The 26,537-nt window shown below is 44.7% G+C and overlaps 1 protein-coding gene and 1 long non-coding RNA gene across 2 annotated transcripts; one reads left to right on the top strand and one right to left on the bottom strand.

The window, feature by feature from the left end:
• Positions 1–3,270: 3,270 nt before the first annotated feature.
• On the top strand, positions 3,271–6,421 carry Tcf21 (transcription factor 21). Its single transcript, XM_059273039.1, has 2 exons — positions 3,271–4,000; positions 5,649–6,421. Exons 1-2 carry the CDS (start codon positions 3,551–3,553, stop codon positions 5,736–5,738), a joined length of 540 nt encoding a protein of 179 aa, XP_059129022.1. The 5' UTR covers positions 3,271–3,550; the 3' UTR covers positions 5,739–6,421.
• Positions 6,422–16,703: 10,282 nt separating this feature from the next.
• Positions 16,704–22,972, bottom strand: LOC131918879 (uncharacterized). The gene is made up of 3 exons (XR_009381112.1): positions 22,886–22,972; positions 17,579–17,679; positions 16,704–17,464 (listed from the first exon to the last, which is right to left on the bottom strand). It is a non-coding gene; the product is annotated as an uncharacterized LOC131918879 (long non-coding RNA).
• Between the last annotated feature and the right edge of the window lie 3,565 nt (positions 22,973–26,537).

Below are 26,537 nucleotides of genomic sequence, written 5' to 3' on the forward strand. Positions count from 1 at the left end.
TTATTATTGTCATTTGTCAGCCATAAATCTTAGTGCTGTGGCAACTGATCTGCATGTAAGTCATTGATAATGTAGAAGATGGGGTGGTTAGCACCGTTTTGGTGATTTGCTATCCAAGATGCCTTCTAGCCCTGTGCTGGGAATAGAAGAAAAGAATAAAAATTTCAGTTTAAAGGAAGATTTCTCCCAATCCCCAGAACGTAAAGTTATGGCATAGCATTCAGTTCAAAAGAAGCCTGTGATGTTTCCCTTCCCATAAAAAAGGGAAGCAACTGAATCAAATATGAACTTCCTGAAAACGCATCAGCTGATAAAGCAGCATTGAAGTTCAAGGACACATTCCATGCCTAATCTTCATTTTACAACTTTTGGAGATAAATTTTCCTTAGCCCTAAAAATCTTTCAAAGACAGCCTTTCTAGCAAAACAAATTGTTAGAAGTGTGCGATAAATTGGCCAGATGCCTCCGAGACATGAGCTGTGATTTAAAAGTAAGGTAAGGATGGGTCTATCTCCTGTGTTCAAAGCAGGAGTCTTCTGTTTACCGCTATGAAATGGCCACATTCAAAGCAATCCTCCCGTTGTTGTAAGGGTTAATTAGCTTCCCAAAAGTGCTTTTCTTCTCACAGAATATAGTTTATATTTGGGGGTGGGGGGATTTGGCAAAGCTTAAGTTACAGCCTAACTGATTCGTTCAGTGGAATCCAACAATCAGTCACTTTTCTCCACCCATTTGTCCCTTAATGTTTATTAGCAGAGATAGAAACAAAATCCAAGAGAAAAAAAGCATATTATTAATTTCCTTTCTTCAGAATTTGGCATCAAGGTACCTAAATGGCAGCCTTTTTCACATCTTATCCCCAAACTGGTGGCCATTTCTTGCAAAAATTCAGAAATTTTTCAAACCTCATTATCAATCTGCCGGCCCTTCCCAGCCTGAATATATCACCGAGAGATAAATGGACAGGAGACTTAATTATTGCTTACATTGCTATAAAGAAAAATTAATTGCAGTCATAAAAACTAGGTTATGATATAATGACTAGCTGTGCTCTCTTCTAAAAACTGCTATTTTTAAGTTTCCAACATTGGAGAGGGGGAAAAAGACAGCAGTCTTCAGAGGAATGTGTTTCTGTGGTTGACACTGTTCCCCAAAAAGAAAAGGAAAGGACAAAGGGGGTGGGGCCCCAAGAATGAAAATTTAAATTTCCACAGCTTAGCAATCTGGTAATAAGGCCACCATAGTCAATATTCTTAATCATCACCTCGTTCTGTTCTGTAATGCAAATAAAGACTTGTGGCTGTTTTTACAGATGTCTCAGTTGCTACACACACACACACACACACACACACACACACAAAGTGCTGGCCCATTCTCATATAGCCCCTTATTCTTAAAGTTAACAGCTTTCACGTCTTACTGAAACTGAGCAATGGGGGTACTGAGTAAATCAAAGAAGGTTAGCTTGGGAATCAGCAGGGAGCCTCCTAGCCAGCTTGCTGGGTGTTCTCTTAACACTGGCTATGTTGCAGTACTGGTTCATTTGTGCATGAAGACAAAGGCAACTTCAACTTGATATTTCTGTCATCCCTGCTGTGGGAAGAGTCCTTTCCTGGTTTATAACATCAATCACTCTTGCAATAAATCTTGGGAGTGGATATGGTCATTTAAATCTCCACCTGCACAAACAACAGAAAATAAGAGCTCATAAATCTCTACACTGGTGATTAACAAATTTTGGATCCTCAGGAAAGATATTATGGGGGGGAGAGGGATCACTAATTCATTAATAAAGACTGATTTGCTGACATTCTGTTTAGTTTACAGCATAGGGGGAAAGCAAACAAATCTCTGCTAACAAAACAAAGCTTTAGAGGTTAGTGAATTCCCAGCTGAGCCTGGATTAAAGACACAGATCTGAGTGGAACAGGGGGGCTTGGACTCTGAGTCAGAGGCTGAGAGCTACCCTTGTGTCTTGCTCCTGTGCCCATTCTCAGAGTCTGATTGTCAGACAAGAAAATCTGACGGAGAAAATGAAGTTCATCTCCCTGGTTTCGTGGCATCTATTTTATTCGGTCCTTGGGCTCTGTTTTCCTTTGCTTTTCTTCATACTCCCTACCCCAGAAGATTATCTCATTCCCTGAGAAAGATGGTCCCAGATGGAGTTAAGGGTGGAAACTTTCCCAAAGCCATGGTCTCCCTTGGTGTTTCCTTAGGTCAGCTTTCCACGAGGAACCCTGGTAGCCAAGATGATGGGAGAAGAGAAAGGCTGTAGGAGCGGGAAATCCCCGCAGTTTTTACAAAAGGTGTCAGGCAAAGAGATGTCCGGGACTGGCTGACTCTTTAACACCCCATGGAATGAATTTCTGGCAAGAATTTGCACGAAAAGTTTTCATCTCATTGGGAAAAGATTTTCAGCTAGCAAAATATGCTCCACAAAATCCATATGACCTCTCTCATTCCCTACCCATCCCCTGTCAACTCTGTGTGTGTGTGTGTGTGTGTGTGTGTGTGTGTGTGTGTGTGTGTGCACTTAATGGTCAAGTGTGTCCCTATGCACTAGCAGTTCCCTGGTACCTTCAAATTGACAGTGCATTAATGGATTTTTTTTCTTAGTTTCTCTTTCTTCCTTCCTTTCTATAATTTCTCTCCAGCACCACAAAGATTCTGTGACACACTTCCTTTCCCAATTTACCTCAGTTAAAACTTAAACAGTAAAATGCATCTGAAAAAAAAAAAATCGGCTCAGTGACCGGCATTTGTTTTTCAAAAATTTGGTTCGGTGGACATGACTTATTGAGTAAGTCTCTGTCGTGACTGATAGGACTTAGGACTGTGATATCATCCGGTACATGGGAATGCAATCTTCGTAAAGCCCTGTGGTCTTATGGGGTATTAGCCAGGGGCAGCTGGATTTGAATTGGTATTTTTTGGGGAGGAGGGGTGCCTGTGAGATGTTTAAGGGGGAAGGTCCACGAAGAGCAAAGGACCTGGCCATTTCTCTGAAGTTCTCAGTAACAATCAGTTGAGACTTCCTTGGAAGAAATGGGGCCCTAGGAGGTGGGCAGAGGCAAGGGCTCTGAGTAGGGCTGGTGACCCCTGGCTTGGACAAGCGTGGAGGAAACTGGTACATGAATGTTGTGACGGATTGCTGGAAACCCGGGTCTGTGCCTGAGAGTCTCCAGTGCTTCTGAAAGGGGTCTAGGAAGTCGGCAGGGCCTAGCAGGCCCCTCCCCTGGGCTGCATGGATCCGCCTCTCTATTCCCCAGATAAATTCCTAGTGTTCACCAAATTCCTCGGCGCTCTCTCACTCTCCATTAAGGCCAGGACTCCGGGGGTGGGGAAATAGCGCCCTGGTTTCCCTGTCTCAGGATCCCCTGTGGTCGCTTCCACAACTCTGCGAAGGGGAAGCTGTGAGACCAAGCTGCCAGATCCCCACTCGAACCCCCGACACACGAAGTGGCAGCTCCATACCCTTTAAAGACCCTTGAGTTCCAGTGTCTCTCTCTCTCTCTCTTTCTCCCTCACCTCCTCCACCCCCCCTCTAAACATGTCCACTGGCTCCCTCAGCGATGTAGAAGACCTTCAAGAAGTGGAGATGCTGGAATGTGACTCCCTGAAAGTGGACTCCAACAAGGAGTTTGTGACTTCCAACGAGAGCACGGAGGAGGGCTCCAACTGCGAGAACGGGTCTCCACAGAAGGGTCGCGGCGGCCTGGGCAAGAGGAGGAAGGCGCCCACCAAGAAGAGCCCGTTGAGCGGGGTCAGCCAGGAGGGGAAGCAGGTCCAGCGCAACGCTGCCAACGCGCGCGAGCGGGCCCGCATGCGGGTGCTGAGCAAGGCCTTCTCCAGGCTCAAGACCACCCTGCCCTGGGTGCCCCCGGACACCAAGCTCTCCAAGCTGGACACGCTCAGGTTGGCGTCCAGCTACATCGCGCACTTGAGGCAGATCCTGGCCAACGACAAGTACGAGAACGGTTACATTCACCCAGTCAACCTGGTGAGTTTCCCCTCCTCTCCGCTGGCTGGGCCTGGGGACCCGGGGCGATCCCCTGACACCTTGGCCACCGCCGCCGGCCTGCCACTTCTGGGGACCTCCGTGCAGGCTCCACGCAGCCAGCGCCCTGGCTCTCTGCTCTGAGCGCTGCGAGCCCGCGAGTGATTTGTGCAAGGGTTTGACGTGGCACCCCATTAAGGGATTTCCGAGGGTATTCAGCTGGCAAAGACGAGGGATCCCCGCGAAGGGTGCCAGCGCCATTTCCGCTGTCATGAAACTGACAAGATGCTGAGCACCCAGAAGACATCTGACTATGCCTCTTTTAGCTGGGAGCAAGACTTAAGTTCCCTTCTGACTCTTGTAAACATCCAACTCTGTCCTATCCCCGTATATATTTAGGACTATTAAATACAGACATATTTATTTCCTCCACCTCCATAACTGTCCATGCAAATCCCTCAGCTACTTAAATATTCTGTGCTTGACTAAGTGGATTACCATTTTTAAATCCCAGAAATTCCAGCCACTGTCCACATAATCAGTAAATCAGTTCAGGTCTTCGTGTACTGAATAGTATTGCAGTCGTAGGTTTGATCAGTCACAATGAAGAGCGACTTGATTTTACCTTAATAACTCGTGTCCACCAAGCCTAATTTTTAAAAATCAAATGCTCATTACTGAACCAATTTTCTTAGAGCCGTTTTACTGTTTAGGGTTTTTTTTTTTAAACTTCCTCTTTGGTTTGATTTTATTTTAAAACGTGCAGGCTCTAAAGAAAACGCCACCTTACTAGGACTTTTGTTTACTTATGATAAGGATGTGATATCCCTCAGGCCAGCACTTACAGAGAGGCTTGAGCTGTCTCCCTCAGCTGCCCTCAGGAACTGGGGGAGGGGGTGCTAAAACACATTTTGCCAGGAAAAATATTTTCCCTCCAAATACAAGTTTATTTTTTTTTTTTAGTGTGATGAGTAGCCGTTTTTACAGTCTAAAGCTAGAATGAGATTATCGATCAGAACATTTTTAATTGCTGCTTCTTTCATCTTTAAGTATTAAAAGAAAAAAAAAGTTAAATTCTTTTCATTATTTAACAGCCCAGGGGGAAAAAAAAGAAGAAAGGAAAGAGGCAAGCTTTGCTTTCTCAGTAGTAGAGGGATCTTTAATAAAATGCCACTATGTCTTTTATTAACAGCACACACTCCTCCAGGGATACTGACTTGCTTAAAGTTGTGGTCATAGCTAGGACTGCACTGGGGGAGAAATAGAAGTCTATAAAGGAGAGAAGGCCAAGGATGCTGGACCAGTGCCTCCATAGACCCTCAGCAGCAGCCAGGAGTTAGGGTAGTAATCCTCCGCATCCCTGCTAAGACCCCTAGAGTATCTGCCTTGAGGTTGTGGCTGAGGGTTCCACTCAGAACCCAGGATGAGACCTCTTTAGCAGTAGTTCCAAAAGCCCACTACCACCACCATCACCACCACCCGGAGGGGGTTTGCTTTATCCTGCCAGGCACTAACACACCTAGTAAACTGCAGATCCCTGCCCTCCAGGCTCCCAGCCCTCACGCAGGCGCCCCTCCTGTAACTGGGGCTCTGGCTGACCCCTCCCCCTGCCCAAGAGTACTTACCTCCTCCGCCCTCTTCTCTGTTGCAGACGTGGCCCTTTATGGTGGCCGGCAAGCCCGAGAGTGACTTGAAGGAAGTGGTGACCGCGAGCCGCTTGTGTGGAACCACCGCGTCCTGACCTTGGAGGTGCGAGTCTGGGAACCGTGCGCTCCGGGGGCAGTGGGCCAGCGAGGGCGACGACCCCTGCCCTCCCCTCCCTCCCCTCCCCGTCTCCGCTGCAAGCCTTGCGTCGCTCCTCTCCCCATCCCACCCCGCGAGAACACTTAACCGCGACGAGGAGATTCGTTTCCAAACCAAAGGAGACCAACTGTACTTACAGATTCCCATCTATTTAACTTTATTAACTTCTGCCATGGATGACTGCGAGCCTGGCTGGTCCAAGTGCAATATGTAATTATATATATATTATATATATATAAATAGATAATAAGAGCCTATCAATGTGTATCTTTTGTACAATATGTTGTAAAATGTAGATCATAGAATAGCTGACTTTGACAGTCACATTTTATAAAGTAAGTCACTCAAAGAAATATATATTTTTTTCAAACAGGTTTTGCTACTTTCGGAAATAAATCTTTCTTTATATTGCTAAAAAGCCTAGGCATTTGGTGTGATTTCTTTTAAAAATCTGTGAAGAACAGTGGAAAGTATGTGAATGTTTAATGGTTTTTAAAGGTGGTTATTTAATCCAAACTTCTAATAAAAGATTAACTCTATTCCCACTAGGAAAAGAGAAGCCGTGTTTCCTACCGAAAATTTTTAAGAGTTCTTCTTCCCACTAAAAAACATTATAACTGTAAATAGTTCTCCACTATTTTACAGTGTAGCTGTTCAGAAGAGCGGGGGAAATAAACTCTACGAAAGTTTTATAACTTTCCGTGTGAGGCTGTGATTTAAAAAAAAAAAATACCTGCTTGCAAACCAGTGAAAAAGGAATTGGAGCTACGTGTGAATTCCAAATGCAGAAGATATTTCGCTTGTTTCCTACTGATAATTAATTAATTGCAACACGAAGCGTGTGAGCCTGCTTTTTCGGGTGCGGTTACCCCTTGCATTCAGCTCAGGCCAAGACTTCCGGCCGGCCGGATCTTAACTTAAACATCTTCCCGGCTGAGGAACAGCTCGTTGGGGAAGATTAGGTTGAGATAAACATAGAGGCAAGGCCGAGGAGCCTGGGACCCTGCTGCCTCTGCCCCAGCGCAGCCCGCCGCGGCGATGCGCCAGATGCCACCGCGGCTGTTTAATGTTCGGGGTTATGACCGCAGTGTTTACAAGACGCCCTCGGTTATTTATACTGTTATCCCTCGCAGAGGCCTTGAAACTTCCGCTTGGCTTGCTCTTTCGTTTCAACGACCCCCCCACCCCACCCCCAGCCCCCCACCATTTCTAACTGGATTTGGTACCTGGCATTAGGATAACTTCCTCTCCAGCGCTTACACCTCCAGCCAACCCCAAAGGCCACGCGGGGCGGAGCCGTCCTGGAAACATCTACCCCACAGCCTTGTCCCTCCTGGGAAGCCACCGCGCCACCGAGGCAAAGCTCCACGTCTAGTGACTCTTCGTCCACGTCCTTTGCACACTTGCCTTGGAGGGTATTTCAAGGTGTCTGTCAGGCGACTCCCCTGACCTCCTCCCAACTTGACTTTCAAGAGCTCATTTCAAACTCTAGGAAGTGCTACCTGCTCATACTCAGAAGCACAGTCCTCACCAAGGACTGATCCAGAGATTCTGAGGGAAGGAAGGTTGGTGTCACCACCATGACTCACTTACGTGTGTGCGCGGTTAGCCCAGCAAGCGTTACCAAGTTCCTAGTCACGTTTTTTACAAACCAACTAAATTCTTGACATTCTGAGCACTTTGCGCTGGCGACCCCGCAGAACCCTAGCTTCTTTCCCTTTCTCTACTATTACAAACGTTTTTTAAAGCCGTTGTTCCTCCTACTTATAATTCGAAGCCTTGACTTGAGGAGAAAGGTTATGAGAAACCAAAGTCCTGGTTCCACACGAGGCAGTTTCCTCAAAGGGCCAGATCCTGTTTGCTCTTCCTTGCAAGTAAAAATGATGATGACGTTAGGAATAACTGGATTTGTATTCTCCTCAGGGAGTGCCTTTTAATACAACTTTTAATTAATTTAATTAAGCATTTAATACAACTCAATGAGATTATATGTGTGACAACCTCTCTGTGACAGACAGGACCCAACAAATAAATATCCAGTACTTGTATGAGTCGGCAGGTGTCTATGCCACACCCAAACTGAAAGTGTTTGAGGCAGGAAGCTCAAATGTGTGTTTTTAATGCACTGGTGATGGTCTTTTGATTGCACAGACTGAAACGTGTCTCTTCAAAGCAGTGACCCCCATACTGTTCCACCTCTCTCTAGTGTTCTCTGAATTGGTCTAAAACTGTCTCCCGAGATGACTCCCACAAAACCCGAAATCCAGAAAATTTCGGTGAGCAAAGACAGAGCTCAAGATGATGCTAACATCTAGTGATAGAGACAAACTTTCCTATCAAGGGGTTCGGCTGAGCTCTGGGTCTGGACACAGTTGTGTCCTCAGAGTTAGAGACTGGATGGGATGAGTGCAAATTCTGAGAGCAAATAATTGGATTTGGGCTTTAAATACTCCCTGGGAGTGAGTGTGCTTGTGTGTTCTATCTATCTATCTATCTATCTATCTATCTATCTATCTATCTGTCTGTCTGTCTGTCTGTCTGTCTGTCTGTCTATCTATCTCTATCTCTATCTCTATCTCTCATCCATTCACAGCCTAAACATCTCTGTCACTACCGCCTTCTATACCAGATGGTGCCCACACTCACCATGTTCATCTTCCCCAATCCTCTTGCTCTCACAGCTTCCCCCAAAGTGTGCAATGCCTTGGTTGCCTGATACCCAGCCTAGCTCCCTGTGCCACAACTTAATATGCAGTGGGCCAAGCAGGAATAGTGGACACCTTTGCCCCAAGCCAGAAGAGCTGAGGGTGAGGGATGTGGAGCAGCGTCATGTGACCTTTAAGCTATGAAAAAGTATCTTAGAGAAAGCACTTTCAGAAGGACCGGTCAAATAATCAAATCACTATAGTCATCTGGGAGGAAAATGAAGCGCTTCCAAAAGTTCTCAGACACAGATTCATAAAGTGGCAGCGAATGACACTCTCCCTCCCTCCCCCCTCCCTTCCCTCCCTCCCTCCCTCCATCCCAGCCTCCCTCTCTCCCTTTCTCCTTCTTTCTGCCAATGCTTGTAAGACTTACAATTTTCATAAGTGATTCAACATACTTTTAGCAGATTTGCCCATAGTCAAATGGAAGACCTACTCCAAAAGTAAGAGTAAACAGAGCTCCGGCATTCACTGGTATATATATATATATATATACACATATATATTCCTTAGTGAACACTATCCAGGTGACTTTGAAGCCTGCTCTGCTTCTGTGAGTTCTCATCCTCTAGAGAGACTGATTCTGGAGATATGGAGCAGGAGGTCCTAGAACTGGTCTCACTCACTAACTTCTGCTGGTGGTCTAGGGACACTTAGAACTGAGATTTGAGATGTTTAACTAGAGAAACAAAAAGGCATCAAAGCAGAGGAAAAGCGTGTGAGTGAAGAGGCTTCCAGTTCTGGGTTCTAACTTAATTCAGTTTTCTGTTCACTCTAGAGTAACAGGCATCTAACTGGCGGGCTAGAAATCAAGTCTCTCATCCTCAGAAAACACGAGATCTGTTCTGTCCTAGGGATGTGGCCCGATAGTGTGGGTGCTCATCTCGTGCCCTAGAAGATAAATTCCAGTTATTAGTCGATGAATTCATTTCAAACCTGGGTAGATTAGAGGCTGGATTCCTTAGACCCCTACGGAAGAAAGAACTCTGGGCACCGTAGACTTACACCTCTTGCAAGAGATTCCCTCCGCTCTATTCCAGATCTGCAGATACCTGCCTCACTCGGGTGGAAAAAGTCGGGCTTGTTAGGATTCAGCGCACTATGCTTCAGGAAGTAGGAAAGTGATTGAGTGCAAGTACTGACGCCAGGGGTGAAGGCGAGCAGGGGGTGAGCGCAGCGGGGAGGAGGGAGGGAGGAGGAGAAGGGGAAGGGAAAGACTATTCCAGTTTTACAGTCTGGAAGAGGACTTCACGGAAGATGGAAGGGAAGGAGACTCGTGTTCCCAGCCTGAGAGTCCACAATGTCTTCTCCATCCCTTTCCGGCTGCGGTCTTAGGACAGCTGCTGCGTGTCCCGCTGCGGACACACCCCAAGTAGAGCCTCAGTCCAGGGAAGGTTCTAGGTCACTGCGGTACAGAGGGACACGCAAGCGCGAGCTGAGCACAGCTGGCCCGCAGAGCATCTTTCCTCAGCTCAGCATCCTGTCTTTCCAATTCTGGCTCTGCCTGTGGAAACTGTCGGAGCGGGAGGCGGCATTTTGAGTCAGACTCAGTCGGCTTCCTCCGGGAGTCTCGGCTCAACACTTTCTTTGATCTTCAGGGGTAGGCTGGCTCCTGCCTCCTACCTCCCAGCTAACCACCTCGAACTAGCTGCGGAACCCCACCCCCACCCGCCCACCCCGTGCGGAGCAGGGAGAAAGGCTGGGGAGGGGCAGAGAGCACCATCTTTTAGAACAGCTGAGTCAGAATACCCGACTTGGTTTTATACCCATCACCCATCATAGGGCCTGAATAAAACAAGGCATTACTTTTAGGAATGTGGGGGAAACGAAAAAGACTGTTCCCAGAGTAAATCTATAGTTGAGTCTCTTACCTCAAGACAGGCACACGAGGCAAAGAAAAAACGCAAAGGAAAATAGATATGATGCAACCAGATAAAATCAACAGGGGATATCATCACTAGATAAGTCGTGTTTATGTAGTGCCTTTAATCCTAATACCAGTGCTTGGGAGGCAGAAGCAGGTGGATCTGTGTAGTTTGAGGCCAGGCTGGTCTGCTCTACACAGTGATTTCCAGGACAGCCAGACCCTGTCTGGCAAAGAAAAGAAAATATTGGCCAGATATTTGAAAACGAAGTCACAAAAGTACCTGGAAGCATGATATTGGTCTTCCCTAATTATGTAGGCAATCGTAGACAGTTATTAAATTTTTGTGATACTCAAATTGCATCAAATCACCCAGAGTACAATAAAGAGATGGTATTCAGTCCCCCCCTTCTTCAGTGAGACCTCCACATCTTATCTGCAGTGAATCCCACCCTCACCTCTGTGTTTCTGTATGCAACACCTCATCCATAAGAGGTAAATTTTCCCCATTTCTCAGCTCAGTCTGGGGAGCCCGGACCAGACCGACACTGTATATGGATCATTGGCTGGCTTCCCACACCTAGTAGAGTGCCAGGCACAGGGAAGTGCTCAAAGGCTGTACAAAGCCTCCGATGAGCTTCTTGAAGATATGGGTGTCTGTTGGTAAACGCCATGCCGCGCCTCGAGTCAAAGACTAGCTCAAATCTGTTCAAATTTTAATTCAGAATTTGGTGATGTAGGACAAGTATCTGGTCTTCAACGGTCACTTATTCCTAAGAACAACGAAATCTGTAGTGAAAGCAGTATCAGCAATCCTGTTTAAAGTGACTAACCGGAGACACTGGTCCACATTACTTTATAACACTGTGTCTCAAGCAAGATCACACCAACCTTACTACCTTGGAAAAGTGTGCGTTTCTTTTCAGCATTCTGTCCATCACTGAGAAGCAACCACTTCTAACTTCTCTGGTCCCTTACTAATGAGTCTCATCTACAGTTAGTTTTCTTTTTTGTGTGGCTCCTGTGAGTACCTAAGTCTTTTGCTACCTCCAAATCTTATTTTCAAGCACTCATCACCCATTCAAAAAGCCTTTCTTTACAACTTTTCCTTTTCCTTTCCTAAAAGAAAGTTCTTCTGTGTACTCACAACCTTCCTGACACCAAATGGGCGGGAAACCAACCTCATCTCTAATTCTAAATGGAGTGAGCATTCAGTAATTCAGCTTCCACACTATCTTCCTAAAGTCAGCATCATATTCCACAAATTAATGGCTGAGTCCCCCAATTTCTACCATTTCAGATGCCCAGTCTCTGACTCACAGTCTGTAAACCAGGGGTTCCCATAATCCCCACCTCAGATTTGAGAATTTGCCATAATTGCTCTCCTGACTCAGAACTCCATTTTACCTTTATCTAACTAATATATTGTAAATGATGCAGATGGAAATCCCAGTGAAGATGGAGAGGTCCTGAGCAGGTCCTTTATACATGGACTTGGGGTATACCATATAGTCAGCACATAACTGTGTTCCCCACTCTGGAAGCTTCTAAAATGTGTAACTTTAGAGATTTTTCTTTTTGAAGGTGTGCAATCAAGATTGACTAAGTCATTGGCCAATGGTGATAAACTCAATCTCCAGTACCTTCCTGTGAGGTAGGAAGGGGAGAGTTCCTGCTTCTGCTTACAAGATTGACAACTCTGACCAACATCGGAAGCCACCCTGAAATTTCCTGGGGACCCCATATACAAGTCATTCCATCAACATATAGAAAGATGTAGTTGGGTGCAGTTGTTGGAAGCCTATAATACCCTCACTCTACAGGACAGGTGGGGTGAGACCATCTGAAGTTCAAAGGCCACCTTTGGCTACACAGTGAGTTTGAGACCAACATGTTTGGAGACCCTACCTCAAAAAAAAAAAAAAATATTGCCTAAGAGGTTCCAAGAGTCTTAAAAGCTCTTATGCCAAGAGTCACAACAGTGACAAAAAAAAAATCTATTTAATATTCATTATGTCACACAATTGCTTCCCCAACAAAGAATGCAAGACACTTCTAAACCCAGGACTTTCAGATGTAAGTTTGATTCTACAGAACTGTCTCAAACAAAAGGGAAATGAAGTGCTGTGAAGATGATCCAAGCAATCTCTGGCTTGCCTCTCTTGGCAGAGAATGAACAGTAACAAGGCCCATAGGGAAACTGAACAGTCAGAAGTTCAACTCCTCCCTGGAGCTTCCTGAGCGCTTATCCCTGCTCTCTCTACCAGCCAGTCTTCAACATTGCCTCTTCTAAAACCTCGTTTTCTGTGCTGACTAACTTTCTCCTTCTACGTGTTTTAGATCATAGAAGTCTGATTAAGCTGCTATCTGGAGGCTGAATTTTATGAGATTCTATTGTAGTCTGTGACCTGGTCTCTTTCCTATTATTTCCTCTTATTATTTATTCCTATTATTTCTGGATTTACGCTTCTCAGAGTGTACCAGATTTCCTGAATGCTCTGTGTCTGGGTTTTCCTTTAGATTTGACATTTTGTTTGACTGAGATATCCATTTCTTCTATTTTGTATTTAATGCTTGAGATTCTTTCTTCCACATCTTGTATTTTGTAAGTAAGGCTTACCTCTGTGGATTTTGCTTGACTTCCTAAATTTTTCCTTTTTTTTTTCTTTTCTTTTTCTTTTTTTCTGAGGAATGGAAGAAGTTGGACTCCTGTGTACTGCTATATTGTCAAGTTAAAGTGATGCAGCAGCCACTGTGGAAAATAATTTGACAAGTCCACAGAGTTAAACAGTGACTGCATGGCATAGCCGTCCCACTGCCGAGTTACACACTCAACAGAACTAACAACACAGCCACGTATATGTCCAAAGCAACATTAACTATAAAACCTCTAAATGTGAACAACCCCTATCCATACCATAGGGTGTTAGTCATCTGTAAATTGGTTAAAGTCCTGTCATATAGCAATGCAGGTAAATCCTGAGGAAAAGTATGCTAATTAAAAGGAACCTACAGAACACCAGGTGCAAAAGACTGCATAGCATGTGATTTCATCTGTGTGAAGTTTCCAGAGCAGGCAATCTACAGAGGGAAAACAGTAGTTGGCTGCCAAGTACTTTTTCTGCCTCCTCTTCCCCAGATTTCCATGACCCCCAAGTGAAGGGATTTGATGGAGACATCCCATTTAGGACTGAGTGTTCCAATGTCTCTCACTCTCTGCACAATGTCCAGCCGTGGGCCTCTGTATATGTTCCCATCTGCTACAGGAGGAAGCTTCTCTGATGATGGCTGAGCAAGGCACTGATGTAGCTGGAGAGTTTTCTCTCTGGGTCCTGCCAAGCCTCAGCAGTCAGACAGCCCACTTATAAAATAAACACACAGATGCTTATATTATTTAAACTGTTTGGCCTAATGGTTCAGGCTTCTTGTTAACTGTTCTTATATCTTAAATTAACCCATTTCTATAAATCTATACCTTGCCACGTGGAGCTCATGGCTTACTGGGATCTTCACATGCTGCTAGTCATGGTGGCGGCTGGCAGTGTCTCCCTCAGCCTTCCTGTTCTCTCAGTGCTCCTCTCTGTTAGTCCTGCCTATACTTCCTGCCTGGCCACTGGCCAATCAGTGTTTTATTTATTGACCAATCAGAGCAACACATTTGACATACAGACCATCCCACAGCACACTGATCTATGTAGCTAGAGTTTTCCTGCCTGGCCCACAGTCAGGACAAATCTCTCTCACCTGCCAGTCCCACAGCCGCTCAGACCCAACCAAGTAAACACAGAGACTTATATTGCTTACAGACTGTATGGCCGTGGCAGGCTTCTTGCTAACTGTTCTTATAGCTTAAATTAATCCATTTCTATAAATCTATACCTTGCCACGTAGCTCGTGGCTTACCGGCATCTTCACATGCTGTTTGTCATCGTGGTGGCTAGCAGGGTCTCTCTCTCTCTCTCAGCCTTCCACTTCCCAGCTTTATTCTCCTCCTTGTCCCGCCTATACTTCCTGCTGGGTCACCGGCCAATCAGTGATTTATTTATTGACCAATCAGCAGCACACTTGACATGCAGACCATCCCACAGCACATCTATGAGTCTAGCAGAACGTCATTAGCAATCATTTTATTGATCATTTTGTTTGAACAGTAGCATCTGGTTTTACACTAGGTCCCTGAACTGTCTAGTCTCAGGTTTTTGGTCACCCAAGCAGTATTGGGCATGGGTTCCATCTCATGGAGTGAGCCTTATGTCAAATCAGATGTTGGTTGGTTACTCCCACAAGTTTTGTGCCACCATTGTCCTAACGTATCTTGCGGGTAGCACACCATGGTAGATCCAAGGGTTTGTGGCTACTGGGTTGATGTTTATGTTTCTCTTTTGGTAGCTTGAAGAGTACCTTGCTACACTAAGAATGCTAGCACATAGAAGGCTCTAAGTAGGCACCAGCTTGACTTCTCCATGTTCAGTGGGTTGTGTAGGTATTGTCTTCAACAATGGAACCTTGCTGTCAATTTGTGGAAAGCAACCTATAGTCTTGGCAACAGCCTGAATTGTTTGGGGGTTTCCATGGGACCCCTTTGGCCAACAACTCAATTAGATGTAGCCCAATCCTGGTACTGAAAGTTTTATTTGGTGGCAAGAGATGGTCAGTCGATGCTCTGTCTTCCCCATTGTTTGGCAATTTCACTTATATTGCCTTCATATATGTATATATTTTAGGAAGCTGATACTATTATTTGGTATTCATACCACTACCCCTCAAATGCCCCTTAAGTTTAACTGTCTCTTCCCATGTTTTCTCTCTCATCTCCCTCTTCCCTCCCTGTCGCAACTTGATCCTCCTGGTGCAGTCCCTGCCCGCACCCAGCCGCAACTACCTATTCTGTTCCCTTTCCTACAAAATATATCTGTCCCCACCTAGTCCCTTATTCATTTCATAATGTCCCAGATTTTCTGGATGTTTTGTGCCAGGAGTTCTTTAGATTTAACATTTTTGTTTGACCGAGGTATCCCTTTCTTCTAACTTGTCTTCAGTGCCTGAGGTTCTCTCTTCCACCTCTTGTATTCTGTGAGTTAGTCTTGCCTGTTCTAGTTTCTACATTTTTTTTTTATTCCCAGATTTCCCTTTGTTTGGGTTTTCTTTGTTGACCTATTTCTACTTTTAGATCTTGACCTGTTTTATTCATTTCCTTCTACTGTTTGTGTTTTCACAGATCTCTTTAAGTGATTCACTCATTTCCTCTTAAGGAGTTCTACCATACAGGCTGTCTTAAGGTCTTTTCCTTGTGTTGTGGTACTCAGAACCTGCTATGGTAGGGTGACTGGACTCCAGTAGAGACATATTGCCTTGGCTGTTATTGATAGTGTTGTGCTGACATTTAGGTGTCTGGGTTTGGTAAGATTGTAATTCTAGGTGCTGGTTATCTGGTCTTGTCTTTATTGGGTGAATGTTTTGCTCCTTGGTTTCTGTTTCTCTCTCTGGATCTTTGGAGAATGTGGTTTGTGAGTGATGCCTGGTAGGAAATTCTTCTGGAAAGGTTGACCTGAGCTCGTGGGAGCTCATGGACCCTGGACCAGCAGCTAGGGATCCTGCATGGGATCAATCCTCTGCATGTGGATGACAGTTGTATAGCTTAGTCTTTGTGTGGGGCCCATAGCAGTGGGACCGGGATCTGTTCCTGGTGCATGAGCTGGCTTTTTGGAACCTACTCCCTATGGTGAGATGTCTCTCTCAGCCTTGATACAATGGGGAGGAGCTTAGTCCTGCCTCAACTTGATATGCCATGCTTTGTTGACCCCCATGGGAGGTCTTACCCTTCCTGAGGAGTGGATGGGGTATAGGGGTAGAAAGGAAGTAGGGAGAGGGAGCAGGAGGAGAGAAGGGAAGGGAAACTGTGGTTGGTATGTAAAATAAATCTAAAAAATTAATAGTAATAACAACAACAACAATAATAATAATAAATTCTTCTGGGATCCTGATAGGTGTTCCAGAGAAAATGGGCACTGACACTTAGGAATAAAGATGTGCTGGGGTGGGGGTGTTGAGGGGGTCCACAGGAGGGAGGAAAGCAGGATATTCCATCAGCATCTGCTTAGTCCCCTGAGAATGAGGGTGGAGAGTGATGAGAAGCCACAGCAGAAGGTCTACTATAGAGCTGGGGTGGAGACTGTGGGAATGGACAGGGCGGGGCAGGGGTGGGGAGGAAGAGGCAAAGATCCATAGTTAACCTACCTGCTTCTCTGGCTGGAGTGACTTGCAGGTTCCCAAGGACTGCCCCCTGGAGTTGGGGGACTGAGGTAAAGTAGTGACTTGGGGGAGTAACGTTGGGAGGGGAGGACCTGTGTGATCCCCTGAAGATGGGAAAGGTGGGCCTCAACAGGTGGTCTACAGCTAGGAATGAGACTGGATGGGGACTGATCTGGAGGAGAAGAGGAGGAGGAGGCGAAGATCTACAGTTACCTTCCTTAGCCAAAATGACTTCCTAAATTTTTCATTTCCAGTTTTACTTCCATTTGGGTCTTCTTTAATGGTTCTATTTCTACTTTTATATCTTGAATTGTTTTCATCACTTTATTCCACTGTTTGATTGTGTTTTCACAGACTTTATTAGCAGACTCATTCCTATCCTCTTTAAGGTCCTTGAACATATTCATAATAGCTATGTTGAAGTCCTCGTCTTGTGCTTCAGCTCTAATGCACTTCTCAGGGCCTTCTGTATTAAGGTTGCTGGGCTGTGGTGGTGACATATTGTCCAGGCTTCCATTGATTACATTTTTATGCTGGTGTCTAGGCATCTGGGTTGGGAGTGACTGTAATTCTAGGTGTTGGTATCTAGCTAGTCTTTGTTGGGTTGATATTTCATTCCTTGGTCTCTTTTGCCCTCTCTGGATCTCAGGGGACTCCGGTGGCTGTGAGTTGCCTGGTTGGAAGAGCTTCTGAGTCCCTGCCAGTTGTGGCCACTGGGAGTCCCAGGAAGAAAGTGTCTCTGGTTACTAAGGACTGAAAATAGTGGGAATGGGCTAGATGGGGAAGGCTGAGAGGGTCTGCAGGAAGGTGAAAGCTGCATCTGCCATCAGGTTCAGTGGAGTCCTGAGGGGTAAAGGTAGAGAGGGAAGACAAGCCCCAGTAAGAAGTCTGCTATAGGGCTGGGGTTGAGACTGGGGAACTGGCGATGAGGAAAGCAGGAGAGTGAAGACAATCGACCTGATTCCCAGGCAGAGTCTCCTGGTATTGGAGGTGTTGCTGGCTGACACAAAGGGATGGGGTGAGGGAGGAAGTGGGTCCCTCGAGGATCTTCAGAGTTCCTAGGAGTGAAGGCAGAAAAGAACAGTTTCCTACAGGCAGTCTGCTACAGGAGGTCCAGCTTTTTCGAATTATTTTCTTCACTGAATTCTCAGTGTCTAGTATTTTAATACAAATTTTACTCTAGGTTATTATTTAAAAGGAAGAAAAACTGTTACAACGTCTCTCTTATATTATCCCCCTGATTTTGTTCCATGCTATTGTTAGCTATTCTGTGAGTTTTGTTTCGGATACTTTTTTTTATTTCCTCCAAGAGCATAAAGGAAATACTGATAATAAATTAGTTGCACCAAGCTTTGTTTTCCCTGTTAGTGTAAATGTGGATGTTATCTGAATCTAGATGCATCATTTGTCGTGTGCAGTTAGGCAAATGGTGGTCCCAAACATGTCAGGTTCTAATCCCTGGACCCCAGAATGTCATGCTTGGAAGAGGGACCTTTGTAAACTCTAGTAAGGTAATGATGAAGATATTAACCTTGAAAATTTGGGTGGGCTCTAATGAACGTCATAAATGCCCTTATGACAGAAACAAAGAGCGAGATTTGACACACAGCAAAGGAAAAGGTGTCATGAAGACAGAGAGGTCAGCCTGGGAGACCACAGTGATGCAAGCTTAGGCAGAGGAATCCTGGAAGCTACCAGAAGCTGGAAGCCAAAAGGAATGGATCCCAGAGTGAGCATGGTCCTGCCAACACCTGGACGTAAGCCTATTAAAACTAGTGCTGTACTCCTGGTGCCTGAAATCAAGGGAGAATCCTCTTTTGATGTTTAAAGCATTATTTCTAGTGATTTGTAGCCCTAGCCTTGAGAAACCAATACAGTGTTTGATAAGCAACCCCTTGCACGTACTTAGGGGGAAAAAAGATTGACAAGGTTGTATACTTATGGGTTTCCTTTCTTTCTTTCATCATTCATTCAAAGCACTTGAGTGTTCACTCATAAGAGAATACAGAATAATGGCTATACGCACTTTTTTTTTTTTTTTTTTGGTTTTTCAAGACAGGGTTTCTCTGTGTAGCTTTGCACCTTTCCTGGAACTCGCTTTGGAGACCAGGCTGGCCTCGAACTCACAGAGATCTGCCTGCCTCTGCCTCCCGAGTGCTGGGATTAAAGGCGTGCGCCATCACTGCCTGGCTAATGATACACACTTTTGTTACACAGTTTCTCAATTTTCATTCCCTTCTATGTTATTTTTCCCACTATGGAATCCGAATGATCATTTTAAGGTCATTTTTAACTGCAGTGTGGATACTACCAAAAGTGAAGGTAATTCAAACAAAGAGACCAATATTAAGAAACAGCCTAATTTTAGAAATATGAAAACGTAGGAGAAGAAGATGCATGCTAGCATGATGACGCACAGGAGCTCGAGTTGTTATATGTGTAAATCACGGAGTGTGCTCTGTATGAGTGGCCCTGAACTATGTATTGGAAATGGATGAGTAACATGGCATCTCGGTTTCTTTTTCTGTTGCTGTGATAAAACACTCTGTCAAAATCAGCAAAGAGGAGGAAAGGTTTATTTCATCTTCCAGTTTAAGTCACAGTCCATCATGGAAGGGAAGTCAAGGCATCCATAGCTTGAAGCAGCAGGTTATATTAGCCAGCCTGGGTTGCAAGTTATATACATTAGCTTAGCAAGTTCCCGTCTTAAAATAAAAAGTACAAAGAAGGCTTGGGAACTACCTTAGAGACAGAGTGATTCCTAGCATGTTCAAGGTCCTGGGTTTAATCCCCAGTATATACATAAAAAGTTTCTTGGGGAAAGACCTTGACAATGACTTCATTTGGGTGACTATTAGGGAAAGAACTAACTTGACTTTGCTTTTTTGGGTTTTTTTTTGGGGGGGGGGTTTGTATGTGTGTGTGGCTTTTTTGGTTTTGTTTTATTTATTTATTTATTTATTTATTTATTTATTTATTTATTTATTTATTTATTTATTTTTGCCTTTCCATGCCACATCTAATAAGCTTAAAAATAATTCTGCCTCTGTACTGCAAAGTTTTTATCCCAAACTCAGAAACCTCCCCAAACAAATTGCTGGCAAATTTTAAAAGAATCTAACTTTTTTCTTTTCTGATCATAATAGATGACTATTTTAAGGCACATGGAAAGTAAAACATTACTTTCTGAGACAGTGGAGCTTGTGGGGCTGTTTTAGAAGAATGTGAAATCTTTGGGAAGTAGATCTAGCTGGAGGAAGTTGGTTGCTAGGAGGCAGGACTTACGGGTTAGAGTCCAGCTCTACCCTGAGCTCTTTGTGCTTCCTGGTTCACAGAGATGTGAGGAAGCTCTGCTCCAACCTCGTCACCCTGTACCAAGCCAATCTCAGCCACCACGCTTTGCCCCACCACAGTGGACTGTATCCTCTCAAGCCCAAGTCAAAACAAATCCTTCCCTAACGTCATTTCTTTCGAGTGTTCTTGTTATATTGGTGAGAAATAGCTAGTGCAATGAGTTCGCAGCTGAACGGGTCTTCTGCCACATCCCCCAAGTGACCAATTCTCTTCCACCAGGCCTGAACTCCTTGGGGGATGGGGCAAGGCCTTTGAAGGGTGGATGGTTGTCCCTAGATGTTCCCTGTCCTCTTTCTGTCATTCTCTGCCACCTCTTCTGCCAAGTGCTTCTCCTCCATTAAATTCCGTTTCTCCTTGGGACCAGAGTGATGGATCCAGTCAAGCATAGATTAAAACCAGGAGCCAAGACAAATTCTTCTCCCCCTAAGCTGTTTCTGTCAGTTCTGATCACAGGCAGAAAAAGTAACTAGCAACATATTATGTAGCTATGTGGTCTAAACTGAAACATTTCTTCCTGAAGGGAGGAGGAGGCTTCTAAGAATCATGGGAACAGTTTCTAAAACGTTTGAGACTCGTTCGGGATCCTCCCCAAGACTATATATGCAATAAATAAGTACTGGGCAAAAGGAGGCTCCTTGGTGGGACTATTTGCAGGTTGTTCAGGTTGTTCGGAATGCAGCTTCTGTGAGCTGTCACTCATGCTGAGTTGAGTGCTTTTGATGATGTAGCTGGTCAATCTTAAGCTCATTGGTTTACCAAACTATACTTGGGTGAAATTGTTTCTTTGGTGTGTCTTTAATGTCATATCTAGGGCGAAGAGACATTTTTTCATAGCCCCACCCCACCCTCCACCACCGCCAAAGTCACACAACGCATAGAAAACGTGTACTGAGAAGTAGTACTATCACCATGACTGCATCTGACCGCATGATTTAGATGTAGTTGGAACTGGTTTGTCAGGGGAATTTGAAAGTTTGAAGAAGCAGAGTAGGAAAATCTGAGAATGTTGTAAACAGTCTGATAGGAGTTCAGAAGATCAGAATACAGAGAGAATTGTTCGTAGAAAGGATTATTCTTAGGAGGATGCTATTGGAAATAGGACTAAAGATTATTCTTGTTACACTCTGGCAAAAAAAACTTGTCTGCATTTTGTCTGTGCCCTTACACTTTGTGTGAAGGTGAATTTAATGGAGATGAAATCACTAATCTTGAAGAGGAAATTTCAGTGCAATACAGCATCCAGGCATTAGCATAGTTATTTCTAGCTACTTGTCTTAGGGTTTCTATTGCTGTGATGAAACACCATGACCAAAAAGCTGGGGAGAAAAGGGTTTATTGGGCTTATACTTCAGCACAGAAGGAAGTCAGGACAGGAACTCAAACAGGGCAGGAACCTGGAGGCAGGAGCTGATGCAGAGGCCGTGGAAGGGTGTTGCTTACTGGCTTGCTCCCCATGGCTTGCTCAGCCTACCTTCTTATAGAAGCCAGAACCAGCAGCCCAAGGATGGCACCATCCACCATGGGCTGGGCTCTGCCCCCATTGATTACTCAATGAGAAAATGCCTTACAGATGGAACTCACAGAAGCATTTGCTCAGCTGAGACTCCTTCCTCTGATGACTCCAGCTTATGTCAAGTTGACACACAAAACCACCCAGTACACTACTTTTAGACAGATTTACAGTGAAAAACAGAACAGAGGGATACAACAGCCTTGTATTTTAGCTACAAAAGAAACACATATGATATTAGTGTGAAGGAAGGGATGGTTAAAGAAGCCAGTTAATTTGCCCTGGGACAATAGTAAGGATACAGTGAGGGAATCTCAGAAATCAGCTGAACCCTGAAGAAAGTTTTGGGGTGCCCTGATCAAGTGGGGATGTCCACGGAAGTGCTATCTTGTTTCCAGGCAATCAGAGGCCACTGTAGCCATGATCAGGTGACCCCAGCTATTGCTTAAACTGCTGGGTGATTTGACACGGTCCAAGCAATGCTGTTTCTATAAGCATGGAGACTGCAGTAGTTATGAGATCCAGACTATTTCCTCCTAGATTTTAAAGGGAGGCCCGGGAGTCTGGGCAATGCGTCATGTGTTAGAATCCCGGTGTGCAGCCTCTATGAAGGCAATGTAGGAAGCTGTGAGAGAAGCTCCAGTAGAGGCCTCACAATGTTAGAGATGGCAGACACCTGAGATACCAGCTCAGGAAAGCTGCAGTCAGTGATCAGAGGCAGCATTTCAGAATTCACATAATGCCACCATGTACCCTAGATCCCAGGCACAGAGCTACCAGATTTAACGTTTGTCTTCGCTCGGTTCCCTTCCCCCTTTCTATACTACTACTCCCTTCTGGAATGGGAACGCTTACTCTGTACCATTACATGCAAAACCATGTGACTTGTATCTTTAATTTTCTAGGACTCAAAAGTAAAAGTTAAAATCTCGTGTTTCAGAGAAGTCTCTGAACTTTGATTTTTGGGGAACGCTGGAGTTATTGAGGCTTTGGGGATGCTTGTGGATGCTCTAGATGTGACAGGCATCGTGAGACAGACATGAGTCTTTGGGGGCCGTGGTAATGTTACGGTTTAAATCTGGAGGTGTGCCCTTGAAGGGTATGTCTGCCTCATACCTAGACCCCCCCCTTCTTTCTTCTTCCCTGCCACCATGAGGTAATCAGCTGTATTCTTCAACATGAACCTCATGTATGGAAAACCATGGCCCATATTGCCACCAAGGGCCATGCACACATGGCTGCTAGGGGCCATGTCTGGGTCTGTAGCCCTGCCACAGCTGTGATCCGTGTTGAGGTCCCTGGCTCCTGTTACCACCAAAAACAAAGAGGATAGGGCTGCACAGAGTTGACCTTGCCCCTCACAAGCTGCAACACTTGGGAGAACCAGCCCCGCACCTTACCTGGGCACACAGTAGAGCTGTCCCTGTTGGCAGGGGTGCAGGTGAGCTGGCTGTGAAGACATAAGAGTGGGAGACCCAGCCCACTTGTCTGTCATTTGGTGGCATGGGTAAGGGAGAGATACCCTGCTCGCCCCTCACCCATCACCCCTCGTTCCTCACCCCTCATCACCCTACTGCAGGTGGGAAAAGCTGGTCCTAGGGTCATGAAAGTAGGAGAGCTGAGCTGACCCTGTTCCTCACCAGCTGCAGCACTTGGAAAAGTGGGCCCTGCACCTTGCCCAGGCAGCACAGTAGAGCTAAGCCTGTTGATAGGCGTCCAGGTGATCCAGCCCCTCCCTTCATCTGCCATACAATCGAGTGGGTGAGGGAGAGAAGACTTACCCATTCCCCCACCCTTCCCCACCTGGGGCAGGTGGAAGAGCTGGCCCTGTCCCTCACCGGCTACGGCACACGGGAAAGTAGGCCCTAAACCTTGCCTGGGAGCACACTAGAGCTGAGCCTGTTGGTGGGGTCACAGGTGAGCTAGCCCTGTAGACGTGAGAGCAAGAAAGCAGCCCATTCCCCTCCCTCACATGCCATGTGGTGGCCTGAGTGAGGGAAGTATGCCCTCCTCTGGCTGCCACCTGGGACAGGGTGGTACTGGGATTAAAAGTGTGTGTCACCACGGTTGCCTCTGTTCCCTAGTGTAGGCTTGAACACACAGAGATCCTGCCTGCTAAGGGATAGGATTAAGGGTGTGTGCTGCCTGACTTCTTTGTTTACTTGAAACGGCTTGGCCTCACTTCTTTTTGACTGTTGTGTTGGGTGAGCTAGCCAGGGCAGTGATGGAGAGCTCATCCAGGTGGCAGCAATGAGGGAATGCTGGTGGACTGGCCAACCCACCTAGGCCCAGAACAAGGACTATGAGTTAGCTCACCCCAATATTCACCTTGTCTCTTAACTGCTGGAGCACGGGAAGAGGCCAGACCTGCAGATCCAAAGCTGTAGGGTCTCCATGACAACAGGATATCCAACAACATATGGAAGAGGAGTCCCAGTGAGGGCCCAGTATGGAGAGGGTTGCAGAAACCAGAGGCCTGGAACCAGACCAACGACTCTTTGCAATGAACAGTTACAAGTAAAGATGTACGGACTTTACTCAGTAGTTCTCACTGGGCCACACTACAGCTTCCATGCTGAGAATTTGTTTGTTTAGTTGTTCCTTCATTTTTGTTTACGTTTAAATTGTGTTTTGTTTTGGAGGAGAGGTTGCAAGGGCAGAGGGCAGAAGTGAGGGGACAGGGAGATGAGTGGGATCAAGATGCATGATGCAAAATCCACAAAGAGTCAATGAAAAGTTAAAAAAAAAAAAAAGAAAAATGCTTGTGGGTGCCTGCTCCCACCTTTTGAAGGGTTTTTTTTTTTTTGGTTTTTTTTTTTTTGTTTTTGTTTTTTTGGTTTTTCGAGACAGGGTTTCTCTGTGTAGCTTTGTGCCTCTCCTGGAACTCACTTGGTAGCCCAGGCTGGCCTCAAACTCACAGAGATCTGCCTGGCTCTGCCTCCCGAGTGCTGGGATTAAAGGCGTGCGCCACCACCGCCCGGCTCTTTTGAAGGGTTCTTAGGTGGAGGAGAGAGGAAAGAGGAATTATCAGAAAGAGAAACCTAGCTGACAAGAAGAAAGACAGAAACACAGGATAGCTTCAGAAGGGCCTGAATCAATACCCAACAGCCTCGAGGCTTTATTCAAAAGATTTTTTTTTATAACATGCCAAGGGAAGAGGTAAAAGACCTCCCCCTTGCTAGATCAAAGCACACCATACAGCCAAGTGTAGTCCCTTTCAAACGCCTGGTAAACACACACTAGATAACCACTGTGGGCTCCCACAAAAACTAACAACAGATCAACAAACAAAAAAATGTCCCTCACCATGACGTTCTGTCTCCCATGACTACAGAGCAGTATAAGCAATTGATCGTGGACTGAAACCTCGGAAAGAATGAGCTGGTCTCTCTCCCCCTTTATGTTGACTGTGTCACAGAAATGAAAAGTGACTAAGACAGATGAGGAAATATAAACATTATGTGTTGTCTTCATACAGATATCTAAAAAGTAAAGTTGATTCAGAGTGTGTGACCATGGTTACTAGAGAATGAGAAATGGAGAGGGGCAGGGGGGTTCGGAAGAAGTTTGGCTAATGGGTCCTAAAACACAATTAGATAAAAATAACAGTCTTTAGAAATCTACCACAGAGCAGGAAAACTATAGTTCACAATAACCATCATATTTTGTGAATAATTGGAAAAGAGGAACTCAAAGGTTCTAAGCATAATGATCAAGATCTAGAAATATTAATCACTCCAATTGAATCAGTATACATTGAGTGTATATTGATATGTCATACTATTTAGCATTAACATGTACAATTATTACATGTTAATCAAAGATCTGAAAAGCAGTTTTCAAGGAAATAAAAATGTTATCCTGCCTGATTTGATTATACATTGTGTACATGTACTGAATTATCTCGTTATACTCCATATGCTTTTGCAATTAAAATAACTTAAAGTATTGAGAAAGTTTGAAATGTATAAAAACTGAATACTTTCTCAAGATGACAATAAAGTCAGTTATAATGACTTTAGTAGAGGTAGCCAGAAATACAGGAAATAAAAGCCATCCCAATTTTAAGAAAGAAAAATTGTAATTATTTACAGATGACATTATTATCTATGTAGAGAGTCTCAAACAGATACATAAATAAATAAAAGCTCCTGGAACTAATAAGAGTTCATCAAGGTCATAGGCGAAAAAGATAGTATATAAAACCCAATTATAATTCAATTTTCTAGCAATAAACATGTCAGTAAAATAGAAAATATAATTCTATTTATAATTTCTTGAAAAGAGGCATAAATTTAACAAAACATTCACAAGACTTGTGTGCTGAAGTTATAAAATGTTGAAGATAATCAAAAATATCTAAATAAATGGAGATACATACCATATTCATGGAAGATATTATAGTCAAGATGTCTATTTTCTTCAAATTGACATTCTTATGGCACAAATATAAAAAATTCCCCATCAGCTCATGTGTTTGAACACATAGCTTCCAGCTGAAGGCACTGTTTGGGAAGCTAATAGAACACTGCGGTGATGTACTTGGAGGAAGTACATCACTGGGGGGTGAGCTCTGAGGATCTAGAGTGTGGCACCACTTCCTGATCTAGCTCTCTCCTTCCGGTGTGCAAGTGAAATGTGATCTGTCCACTCCCTGACTACCTCACTCTCCTGCTGCTGTGCTACCCGACTACGATGGACCACATCCTGCTAACGCTGTAAGCCAGAATAAATTATTTATTTCCCAAGCTGTTTTTGGTCAGGATATTCTATCACAGCAACAGAAAAATAATGAATGCAGACATGAAGATTTAAAATAATTCTTATAAAGCATCGACTAGATTTTACAGATGTAGACAGCACTTATGTCGATATGGAAAGGCAAAGATAATGGAATATCTAAAGCAATTTTGAAATAGAAGAAGAAAGTGAGAAAAACCAGGCTCTTTGCTTAAGTACTTCTATATGTCACAGTAACACAAAGAGTGTGCATAACTCATATGCATGACAGTAACCCAGAAAGTTAACTACAAAGAGATGTGTGGGTCAGTA

The sequence above is a fragment of the Peromyscus eremicus genome, chromosome 8b, assembly GCF_949786415.1.
Source record: "Peromyscus eremicus chromosome 8b, PerEre_H2_v1, whole genome shotgun sequence".
Classification (NCBI taxonomy): domain Eukaryota; kingdom Metazoa; phylum Chordata; class Mammalia; order Rodentia; family Cricetidae; genus Peromyscus; species Peromyscus eremicus.